This window comes from Pterocles gutturalis, unplaced genomic scaffold (assembly GCF_000699245.1).
Source record: "Pterocles gutturalis isolate BGI_N339 unplaced genomic scaffold, ASM69924v1 scaffold52134, whole genome shotgun sequence".
NCBI classification, from domain to species: Eukaryota; Metazoa; Chordata; class Aves; order Pterocliformes; family Pteroclidae; genus Pterocles; species Pterocles gutturalis.
The window spans coordinates 1-12264 of NW_010130070.1; the positions used below are offsets into that span (position 1 = coordinate 1).

General features: G+C 39.6%; 1 protein-coding gene across 1 annotated transcript; it reads right to left on the bottom strand.

Moving 5' to 3' along the window:
• Nucleotides 1-1628: 1628 nt before the first annotated feature.
• On the bottom strand, nucleotides 1629-9738 carry VPS26A (vacuolar protein sorting 26 homolog A (S. pombe); the record flags this gene model as incomplete). The annotated part of the gene is made up of 8 exons (XM_010080084.1): nucleotides 1629-1939; nucleotides 2803-2945; nucleotides 3456-3524; nucleotides 4601-4707; nucleotides 5028-5192; nucleotides 5615-5771; nucleotides 7802-7877; nucleotides 9583-9738. Coding segments are annotated over 8 exons (987 nt in total), but the record flags the coding sequence as incomplete, so codon positions are not given.
• Nucleotides 9739-12264: the final 2526 nt, after the last annotated feature.

Here is a 12264-nt window from a genome sequence, read left to right on the forward strand (position 1 = left end):
AGCGAAGGGCAGCGACGGCGGCGCGGCGCTCATGCGTCATCGCGTGGCGACCACTCTCTGTCGCGCATGCGCGGAGGGTTCCTCATGCAGGCCGCCCGTGGGACCGGAAGTGGGCGGGGCGCCATCAGACGGAACTGGGGGCAGATCGCCTGCCTGCCGTGAGGTGGGAGGCGGCCGCAGGCCGAGACAAGGAAGAGAGTCGAGGCAGGTAGTGAGAATACAGCTGTTTAATAGTTCAAATAGCAGCTCAGGGCGGCTCCCGTTCGTTATACATGTTTGCACAATCTGAGGCTGGTTAAATACAATCAAGTTTTCAGAATCTCTTGGAATCATTTCCAGATTACAGCATGCAAGTGACCATGAAAATATTTGGCTTTTTTACTTTTTAAATTTCTGAACAGGCACTTACATGAGTGAGTTGAATTTGCTTTCATTCAAAGATATCTGCAGTAGAAGTATCCTAGCAGAAAGTACACAGAGTCTCTGGTTTATCAAAGTGCCACAGTAGTAAAACAGTTCTTACAGAAATGTAATTATTTACTTACTCATAAAGTAAGGTTACCAATGACACTCGCACCGGAGTTGAGCAGTCTTGGTTTAAAGGCCAAGTGAACGACAAGCGCCAGTAGCCCTCCACACAGCAGGCTTCACTTGTACGCCCCAAGCCACACATCTGATAACAGACAACATGCTCAGTTGTGAAGAGACGAAAGCTAACTCCTGTAAACTACTTCTTCAAACACTAAATGCATACGAGATGATTAAGACAAACAAACTGCTGGGCCAGGCTTGCCTGGCTTCAAAATACCTTTCCAGAAGACCACAAAAAGAGCTTGTTTGCCCTCATAACTGGCCCAGATGAACTAGGAGGAGGATGTCCTTTGAGGATGTTTTCCCTCTCCTGTCAGAACAGTGAGGAGACAGACTGCGAAGACAGTGGAAGCGTGAAGCCAGGAGGAACCACATGGATTCAGGTATTTGAAAATAAGCCATGTTAACAGCATTTATTTAATCAATATGAGATAATTATGTTCAAATACTTTACCCGCTCACCACCTGAAGGTGAAATCATGACAACACCTCTACGTAAGTCACTAGTTACTGGGCAACAAACCCCCAAAAGTTAGGAGTGGCTCACATGAAAGGCTTAGAGAAGTAGAGAGAGAACTGGAGGAGGGAGGGCAAAGATGCTTCCTAACATTCTTCACTACTGATAGATTCAAATCTGCTTAGAAACCTTGGTAAGGTGTCTGGAGGTTCCACAGTTATCAGTCATAGTGCATATACATGCAGTTTTAGTTAAACCCTGTCTAATGTAGTAATTAGAAGTCTTAGGACAAATTCACCATAAACCTGGATTTTTAGTGTGATTTAGTCAATTGCGTCTTACTGTAGCTCCAAAACAAAACAAATCAAATGCAAATAAGCAACATTGGAAAGAAACATGCAATAAACAACATAAGAGAAGGGAAATGCTTTAGTCTACCCTGTATAGGTGATCAGCAAAAATCAAATATACCAGCTTACCATACATGGAAATAACTAGATTTAAGCTTATTCATATCCAAGTGCATATAACATTATCAAATAAAAGTAAATGTGCAGTATAAAATATTAGCTTAAGAAAGTTCCAGTGTTTGAGAAAGCACTTTATTTTATATACATACTTGAATGTTTAACTGAAGAACGCTTTAGTAGTATGGCAAATGCAGCACTGCAAGATGAAGGAAGACAGTTGTAATGGGAATTTTGGCCTTCTTTTCCCACAGGCTGCTGCCATCTTTAACCTGCTGAAGCGTCACAAAGTTTTTCACCTTATACCAGTTCACATTTCGGGTTGCTCAGCAGATGCTTGTGATTCTGGAGATTCAAATCGCTGGTGAAAGTTTGTTCGTTGTTTCCTCAGCTTCTCAGGAGCTTTTCTCCATAGAACTATTTCCTATTTGAAAAGGAAACACATTTGAAACCACCATTTACCACTAAGCCAGCAGCATCAAATATCTTAAGTTCCTGATATGCAAAAACTTCTGGGGGGGGGGGAAACAACCACAAAAAACTCTGCATCCCCAATACTTACAGAACAGTGCAGTACAAATGAAAAGGAACAGAAATATGACAATTAAATGTACATATTTAGTTACTGCTGAAACACCTTCATCAATATTGAGCAGTCACCTCTTCCTGAACAAACCTACTCCCAGCTTTGATAGTATTAAGTGGTTCGAGTAGTTTTGCTTCCTCCTTTTCTCATAATCCAAAGCCCGTCATAGCCACTGTATGCTCCAGTTACATTTTGTTTTCCATGTTTAATTATACTACCTTGTCTATTCTTTAAAGGGAAGATTCTGATCTAATCCATGTAGCTTCATTCCAGGGACCCTTTTTGCTATTCCTTTCCTCAGCATGACCTCAACTTTTGTTTTGTTTCCAGTCAAATGTCCCAGCCCTTATTCCAATTTTGAACCTAAGCTAATGCTGGAAGGGGAAATCTATCTGCAGCAGTTTCAGAAAGCAAGCAAACAAATGCACCCAGAGCTCATTTTACTCAAAGTGTTTTGTCTGGATACTCACAATGCAAGGTTGTTCTACGGCACTGAGCATCCTATCCTTGCTGAAATAGTATCCATCATCCCCTTGGCTTCTTTTTGCAAGCTAAGATTTTCTATACAGCTTCCAATGCACTCACCAGCAGAAATGCTTATGCTGTACATGAAGCACAGGTGGCTTCTAATGTGCTGAACATTCAAAGCGGGATGTACAACAGCACAGATAATTCTGCAACAAGATTCCTATCGACCATACCTGCTGTTTGAAGTATCGTCTGTCTTCTTCATCCACAAGCACTAGATTTAAGAAGTACCTCACTGAAAATTTTTTGTTCACATCCCTCATTGTTGGAGTTGGGTCATAGCCTGCTAAGAACAGTCGTATAGGAATTGATTCGCCTTAAAAGAGAAAGTTGCAATTAGTTCCTTAAAACTAGATTAATACAGTTTCAGAAGACATGCAAAATAAAAGCAGCTTCCCCAAGCACTCTGTGCACCTGCCCTGATTAAAGAAAAAACAAACACCAAAAACTATCACAAACATAACACTCAGCACAGAGGCAAGCGTGAAAACAAAAGTGGGAACACTTTCCCAGTGGAAGCATGGCAGATAGGCAAGACAAAAGGATCAGTATCTTGTACTCTCTAGAGCTTGTCTACACCATGGAATCAGGTTTGAACCGAAGTGATAAATGGATCAGCCATAGAATTTCCAGTGGTAAATAAGGGTAAGAAATACTAGTATCCCAAGTGAAATGCCATAAATCAATACAAATGTCTGCTTTGAATAGGAAAATCCATGGTTTCTCCATTAAAAATTTATACAAGTAATCTCTTCTCCTCCAAATTTTTTTAAAACACAGTTTTAACTCAAAATGCTTACCCTCTGAAACAAGCACAGTTATTTACCTTTAACTGGTGCACCATCCATTATTTCATACTTTGCAACAGTTTCAGTCTCCGTTGTGGTGCTGGGTCCTGGTGAAACAAGTTTTCACTGTGAGAACACACACTTCAGTTTTAAACATTTACAAGGCTTTATCACAGCAATTTCTACTCTGCAGCATTTAAATTACACAACACTGCATTTTTTGCCTTTGTCTTGTATATAAGTTACACACAGCTAAAGCAAGCAAAACCTCTCCCAGGCAGAGCTTCTTACTCTCTGCTACCCACACCTACACAGAAGATGCAGTAGCCAGTGCTTCAAAGGAGCCCTGGATATGCAGTCTTTAAAAATAAGGGACAAGCATGCAGGGTAGGACTTGTGAAACAGCTCTGCTTGGTGGGCAGTGCTAGCAACTGATACTTTAGGCCATGAGCAGACTAGAAACCTGAAGGGTTATCACCTAGCACAAGAGCCGACTTTCTCCAGAGCCTATGATGAAGAAGCCAGAGTATCTGGTTTACCCACAATAGCCAACAATAAATTAGAGCTTTCTGCCCTTCCTTTATTGCTATGGAGGTTTTCCCATTCTCCATGAAAGCAGCTCACTAGGGCCCCAGCCACTGGGGAATGAAGTCATGCACCACTAGCTCTTACTGCCTTCCTCCTTCGAGGGCATGCAAGCCTGATCTGCAGGAATCAGGCTGTTTCTGCTTCAAAGCCTCTTGATATTTCCATCTCATCAGTTTTAGGGTAACTGAAAATTACACATTTCTAGAACATGAGAAAATCATGCTAATCTTTACCAAGCCCATTTTACCAGCTTTACCATAATCTGCAGAGCCAAAGGGGCCTTTAGGATGCATTTTGCACCTTTTTCATGTTTATTATCACAGCTGCTTATGCTGGTGCATATTTATGCCCGAATTCCATTTGTGAAGCTAGCTCAACAGTCACAATCCCAGAACAATGCCACAGACCTCAGGTAATGTTGACTACTAAGTATGATTACTAAAGCACAATTCAAATGGTAGTCAAACACCAGTGAGAAAGCAGCACACAGAGCACCAGTTTAGCCGAAGCTGCAGCTATTGACTTCACTCTCCAAGTCTGCATAACACTCAACTGGCATACAAGTTGCCATTCTTTTGGACTTTGTTTCTCTTACCAATTCCAGTAATCTCCTTTTTGATCAGCTGCAACTCCATGTGCTGAATTTTTATTCTCACTAAGAGGAAATAAATTTTTCCAACAATCACATCCTTTAAGTGATACCTTTAAAAAAACAGAATGGGGGTTTTCATTAAAGAATAAAGACGATTTTTACACCTTCTTGAAAACAAGTTATACAGGCAGTTACTTTATCTGGCCTGTTAATTACTCAGAGCTTGCTCCCCCACTGAGCTGAGCATCTCAGCCAGGCAACTGCAATTAGCACCCTTCCATCACCACATTATTAGTAAAGGAAGCCATAATCACTGAAAATGTTCCTTTATATTTTAAGTCCCCAGATACCAGGTTGTTCATCAAATATTATATACTCTACCCTATTATCCCAAGATATCTGAGTGTGTTTCTTTCCAAGTTACACTTACTTTGACTTATTGTATTCAAACTCTATATGAAGACAGTCTTCAATGCCTACTTCCATTTTAATGGAGTTGTTTACATCGGGGTACGTGGCAAGCTGGTGAACAATCAGATCATATTCTTTCACCAAGTCTGACAGCCGTCTCACTATTGTCACTTTTAGAAAATACCTAGGAAGAAAGCACTTATGTTCTGAAGTACAGGTATTACTTGAAAAACAAGAGTACATTCTCTTAAGAGTAAGCAGAAAAGAGTAAAACACCAAGACACAAGAAAACACTTATAGGTGGAAATGTGGAGAGGGGGTTGATTGGTTGTGTTTGGGTTTTCCTAAAGGAGAGACATGGACTGTTGTCACTTGATTGAACCAGTAGATTTAATCTAAACACACAGCACTGAGCAATTGCAAATAAAGTAGAAAAGGCTACATTACAACACAATCCCAACAGCTCCATCAAGGCACTCTAGCTACTGGCTGTTCCATGTCTGATTTAAAATCCAAAAGGAAGAAGAGGGGAAGGGGACAGTATAATTGCTAAATTATTAATTTGCTGCAGGGGAGGAGGAAAAAGAAGGCTTAATAGTTACAAACCTCAGTCTAACGTTGGCACCAATGTAGGATTCGTATGGCTTCTCCACCTGCGTGAACTCAAAGTCATAGCTTCTGCTTTGGGTCAGTTCTCCAGGTAAGGCCAGTTCTTTCACTAAATTTACAAATTCATGAGTATTGCTTTTGTCATTGAAGAGCTCTAAAGGTTAGGAAGTTGAAGGAAAACACGTTTCAGTGTTTGTTTTCAGCTAACAAAACTCTGTCTAATTTGTCAGGAGCAGGTGGGAGATGACAACAGAAGCAGTTAATTTGATTTAAGTTACGCATATTTGACAAAACGTTTTATTCAGTTTTTCAAAGTTATCTTCAGCTTCAACAGCCTACAGTAAGCATTCCCAAAGATCTAACTGCAATGAACAGAACACATACTTGAAGCTTCACTATCATGGCATATTTTTTTATAGACAGTTTAGCTAACTTCAATAAGTACTTCTTGCCTTACATTCTCTGTAATTAGCATTGTCTCAGTTTGGCTTCCAGCATTTATTGCCAAAGGCACAAAAATCCACACAGCATCAAGACTGGCTCATTTAGGACAGGCCAGCGGTACTCACTGGTATCCCACAGATTAACAACACCTATAGAATTATTTATTATTACTACTGGTCTACAATCAAATGGCTTATTATGACCACTGGTCTAAGTCAGTTATTTGGAAACAAGTTCTTAACACATAATCATCAACACACCAGTTTCACAGCAACAGCATCTTCTGTCCCCAGGACAGACCTCTGTCATGTCATCCCTAGATCTAAGTCACACAATTCTCAATGAGATAACACTTAGAAAGGTAGACAAATTTAACATTGCCATAAAAAATACAAATACTTTAGTGTATAAGAAGCAAGTTTCTCCACAACCACAACCAAAAGTATCAGCTAAGAAGTAGCTGGCTAGCAGTAGCTGGTTTTATACAGACTGAAGCTTTCCAGAGGAGAATAAACAAACACACCCACTCCACAGTTTGTCATTGCCAATTTGACAGAAACTGACACTAACTAGGAGCTGCTTATTTTCTAATATGACTACAAATTATCTAAGCTGTATTTTGTTTGCTATGACAAGCGTTCATGTAATACAAAGTTTATTTACTATTGCATATCCAATACTTTTTGTGCCAGTCAGAAAAGTTTTACTCTGAAGAGTTTGCTTAAAATACATCTTTGACATGCAGCTGGACCTAGTCTCCAAGTAGCGCAGAGACAGATCACACTCCTGGGATGCTTTCTGTATTACTATATTAAAACCTGAAAAGATGCAAGAAAATATGGACAAGTACAAAAAGCTAGCTTAAACTATTTCTGCGTAACTGACAACTTCTAAACTGTAGCACAACAGAAAGTCCCAGAGACACATAAAATTCTAGAAAACGTTTCATCAAATTAAAGTCATTCAGTAACAGAATGTATGCATCAGAGTAGATGACAAACAGCCTGTATACCTATTCGAAGACGACAGACTAAATGCAGCTGACAAATGTGAGCTCTATTTTCCTCACCTCTAAATGCCTCATTCCCATTACACTGCTGCTTTATTCTGAAAATCTGCTTTTACAGCCCCTTTGATCAAAGCCTCAAAGCATGAAGCAGCAGGTGTCAGAACTCAAGCATACCTGCTAGATAACAGTTCAGGCACAGGGTGCTGGAGCCTACTGACTGATCAGAAATACAGGATTTGTGAAATATCTAAGTCGATTGTATGAAGCTGAAACTTGAAGAACTACCTCCAGGGGGAACAATAATGTAAACAGTCCTCTAAAAGTCCTCTACATTTTAGAAAACCAAAGATTTTTTAGAAGTATTTTGCTATAGGCTGCCCCATTGTTTCTTTTCTATGCCTCTTCTCTTGCAAAGACAGAATTAAAGACCCCAAGTTTAATTTTCAGAAATCTCTAGTGGTTCTTCACCAAACTTTTAACCAGTCTTAGCAGACAGAATACTCACCATCCCAGTTCTCCCTCACATGTACGTACCTTCCCTCCCAATGACTTTCTGACCAGCACAAATTAGTACATCATTTTCATTAAAATGAGGAGGATATAACCTTCCTTTGTCACTCATCCACTAACCCCATCAGATTGCAGTGTTTGAGCCAAACTGCTGACAGTCACAAGTGCCAAGTTCCATAAACCACATGCACCTAAAAATCCCCTTTATAGCTTAAACTCACCAATTTGTCCTACAAATTCAATTCTAATTCCTTGGTGCTCTAGTCTCTTCCCATGCTGCTTAAAGGAGATGTTCACCTACCAAGGCAAAAATAAAAAACACCAGTTAAAATTTTTCAACACTTTCACTGTAATATTTGATCTCAGTAAAAAGGAAAACACATTACTATGTGCCCATAAAAACTGTGACCTTCTCAACAAAGGTACATGAACTTGAAGGCAACCAAATTAAACAGCCAATTAAGAAATTAAGCATTACCAAGGCACCACTAAAACATTTAAGAAAAACCTGATCATCCATGAGACTGAATTTAAAAAGTAAGCTTGAAACTTCTGAGGTCCAAAATTAAGAATTGAAGACAGAGCTTCAGTAGTGTTTGCATAAGCCAGACATGACCCTCTTGCCATCTTTAAAAGCAGAGAGCTTCAAAGCATCTTCTGAGAGTCTCGTTTGGAAATCCAAAAAAGAACTGCCATGAGATGCACTGCTTTCAAGTCGAGTGAACTTAAGTACCTTCCTCAGCAGATAGCTAAGTATTTGTGCTAGAGAAGTCAATGAAAAATAACAGATAATGAAATCTACAATCAAGATCTTAATTTATAAATTTGATTCTCACAACAGCCCTCTCCTCACAACAGAAGATTCCATGAGGTTATCTCCTACAGAAACATGTAAACATTAAGCATATATTATGTTTCCTTATGAGGCAGCAATCACCAGAGAAATTCCTGTACCTTAAAATCCAGTACACCACCAATATCCAAGTAGAAAGTAAACCCCTTTGTGGCGAAAAGGAGGAGAGAGGCAGGTGGAAGTTGTCCAGTAAATTACTGGTCTTCCAAACCTCCTCATCCCACTTGTGCTTGCATTAGTCAAAACTCAGCAGGCACCTCTCAGGAGCTGCTGATACAAGCAAGAAGTCCTCAGGCCAGTGAACATACAAAAGAGTTCCCTCAGTTTCCTGAGTTTGAGGCTCATCTTGTGTGAGTTTCACATCCCTGAAAGGATCTTTCTAGAGAACCAAGCTCTAAACATGGAAAGGCATATTAACAGCAGGAAGATGCCCACTGACAACAGGTTGGTCAAGATCAAAGCAGGTATTTAGAAGTCAATCTCAGAATGCAAACTCCTCCAAGTTTCTTGGAGGAAAAGTGATTCATAACAGAAATATTCAGAGAATGAGAATGGCTCCAGTAAAACCAGAATGATGGTGAGGAGTTCCTAGGTAAATACTAAAGGCAGAGGAATCCCTCTGGCAATCTCAACTTTTTTTTTTTTTTTTCCAATAAGAAAAACTCCTGTTTACTCAGCAGCCAGCTGAACTTCATGTGTTGCTCCTCTGATGCAATCCCAGAAACTACTTCAGGATATGAAACATAAGGCTTAGCTTCAGGGTATGCAAAGCAGGTTACAAAATCAGTTACATGTATTGGGTTGTGGATTTTGGAGTTCAAGGGGAAGGAGAAGCAGGGGGATCCAGTTTGGAATAGTTTTCTTGTCAGAAGCAATGATAGGGTTGCACATAATTACACAAAAAGCTTATTCATAATTAGAAGATGACCACAAACAAATAAACAGCTACTATTCAAAACTTTCACTTTTATCAGTTGCCTGAACAACTACGGTAAAAAAACCATATATAGGAAAACACAATTTCCTCTTTGAATAACATCACAAGCTGAAATTGCAGCTGTTGCTTATCACTTTTTCATTTACGTTCCTATATATGCTTGCATGCCCAAATCAGTACAGTAATTAATAGTTACTTAAAAAAAAAATTACCTTTCCTGAAACAGATTCTCCATCATAGAAAAGAAAATGCTTTTCTACTTTACCATCTTCTGTTTTGATTTCTGCTGGTTTTCGTGTTTCAGCATCATTAAGAATAACATCAATCTCACACACAGGACGGAAAAAGCCTTCAAGAAAACTCTGGAACAATAATTCAGTAAGTTACTACACAGTGGACACTGTTAAAGGTGTTATTTACTTGCATTTGTACATTGGAAAAAAACATTTGTGCTCCCATGAAGTTACAAAACCATTACGCATTAAAGACCCAAGAAACAGCAATGACAAAAGACAGCTGTTCATCTAGCAAACAACTGAAATCAGGTCAGTAACAAGCAGTGACAGCTCTTACAAAATGTTTATAAAACAGTACACAGTGTGATTACCACTATTACTACTACACTAAAATACTAACCAATATTTAAGACATTACTATCGCAACCACAGCTTTGACTTCTGTCACCACAAAGTTTCCAATCACTGATTTGACTTTAAAAAAAAAAAAAATCAATCATTTTTAGACCATACTTCAAAAAAAAATTTAACAAATTTATTCCATCTAGTTTCGGATTTGAGATACTGCGCCAAAAAAATATGTAAAACCACCATAAATTATGGCATAAACAGCAGTAACAAGGATGATCAGAAGTAGGAGGAATAACAGAGCAAAGTAAGGTGAAAAGAAACAACAGGGGATATATTACAAGGCTTAAAGTGTTCCCCTGGTTGGTGAAGGGGAATAGGGACTTTTATTTGCGGCCTTTTTCTATGCCCCATAGTTCTTTTATCACATGAAGTGAGCACAAGCAGGTTCAAGAGGCAGTGGTTCTTTGTACAACCTACGCTGGCTTATGCATCTGCCATCAGAGAGCGGGGATGTCACAAGTTTACCCGCAGTACTGCTCCAGGCATCAGAGTGTTTGTCCTCACCTTACAACAAACAGCATTCCCTAGGCACCAACTTTTGACCAGCACGAAAACAAGAGACTAGGAAAGACCATCCTTTGACCTCACACAAACATTTCTAACAAGAAACTGCAAAATATGTTAACAGCTCTACGGGAAACTAAACAGGATTAGTGCAAAAGCACACATTTTCTCCTAAGAATTGGGCACTAATCTGCTTTGATGTACTAAAGCACACAGCACTTCACTAATTCAGTGTGACTTTTTTGTTCTTTCTGGAGAAATTTCTATGCTCTTTAGGAGAACATACACTTCAACTAGATTAAATACTCATTCTTACATCACCAATTTAATCGCAAAAATTGGTTAAGAACACATTTGGGACATTCTGGGGACCTGCAGTTTGAAATACAGCATTAATAATAAAAAGTCTAGAAGAAAGTTTGACCTGAATGCTGCTGCCTAGCAGTAGGAACACTGAGTGACTTTTTGCTTACCCGTACAAGTCAAGCAAAGCCCTGGTGGAATTTTGAGCTATAAAACAGTAATTCACAAAAGACTAAACTGACTCTGTATTTGTTCAGAGAGCAAGCGGCCCTAGTTCACTCCACAAAACATATATAACTGAGACCTATTTATATCTACTCCACATTCTCAGAGGAAGGCAGAAGCAAATGACCAACAAGGTGGCCAAACTAAGACCGAATGGTCCTCCAAGTCTCTGCCAAGAACATATTTGCATTAATTGCTGAAATGAGAAATAAAACTTTTTTATTTAAATTGACTGCACACTAGAACCATTATTGATTTTTGGCTCCTGGGGAACGGGGAGAGAGAAAAAAAGAACATTTCAACAAGAATTCAAGATCTTTAGACTATGTTAAACTGTTACACAAGTTACTTTTGGGCACGCCCGTACTTTTTTTCTTTAGAAATTCTGCATTTCTCCAGATTAGCCTTATACTTTTTCACCCCCAAGCAAATAAAGAAGCCCATTACCTTTAAGTAAACATTACACAAGATGCTCTCACAGTACCGTCCAAATTAGGAAGCTGTACCACCGTTTAAAGCAGTCAGACAGATCTAACACTCTAACACATCACTTCTCAAGACACCGTGTGTGAATATTTCAACTGTACCCTTCAGAGATTAGCCATGATGTCATCGAGAGAGGACAAGAACATATGGAATAAAGAAATCAACAGCTGGTATCTCCTCCAGTGGCTACCGAAGATACTGCTGCTGGGAAACTATGCAAACAAGAAGTATTTTAAGAAACCATAGCTTTTAAGCTATGTTACAGCTTAAGAAAATTAAAGCAGACAGCTAAGGTTTTCAGAAGCTGGCCAAACGCTGGGCTATGTTCTTGATTTCATGCAAAAGACAGACACTAAAGATTTTGTGACATCAGGACCAAAAATCAATCTGCATTGAGTCCTCATGTGTTACAGATGAACTAGAGGACTTGTAGGACTCCCACCGGCTGACAAACGGTGCAGAAATCCCAGCCTCAGCTTCACACGGAGCCCCAGAAAGCATTTACATGTCCAACAGAGATAGAGGCACGTTAAGGACTCCACACACTTCAGAGATCCACAGTGCGCTATCTAGCTAACCCTTTACAATATATATATATTTTTTTTTAATCCATACATCGCAGCACAAAAAAAACGGGCCCAACCCTGCCGAGAGCAAAGCGGCCGCTATTTCCCCCTCCCTGAAGGATCACTACGCCCTCTGCCGTTCCCATCGCTGCCCTAGGGGACT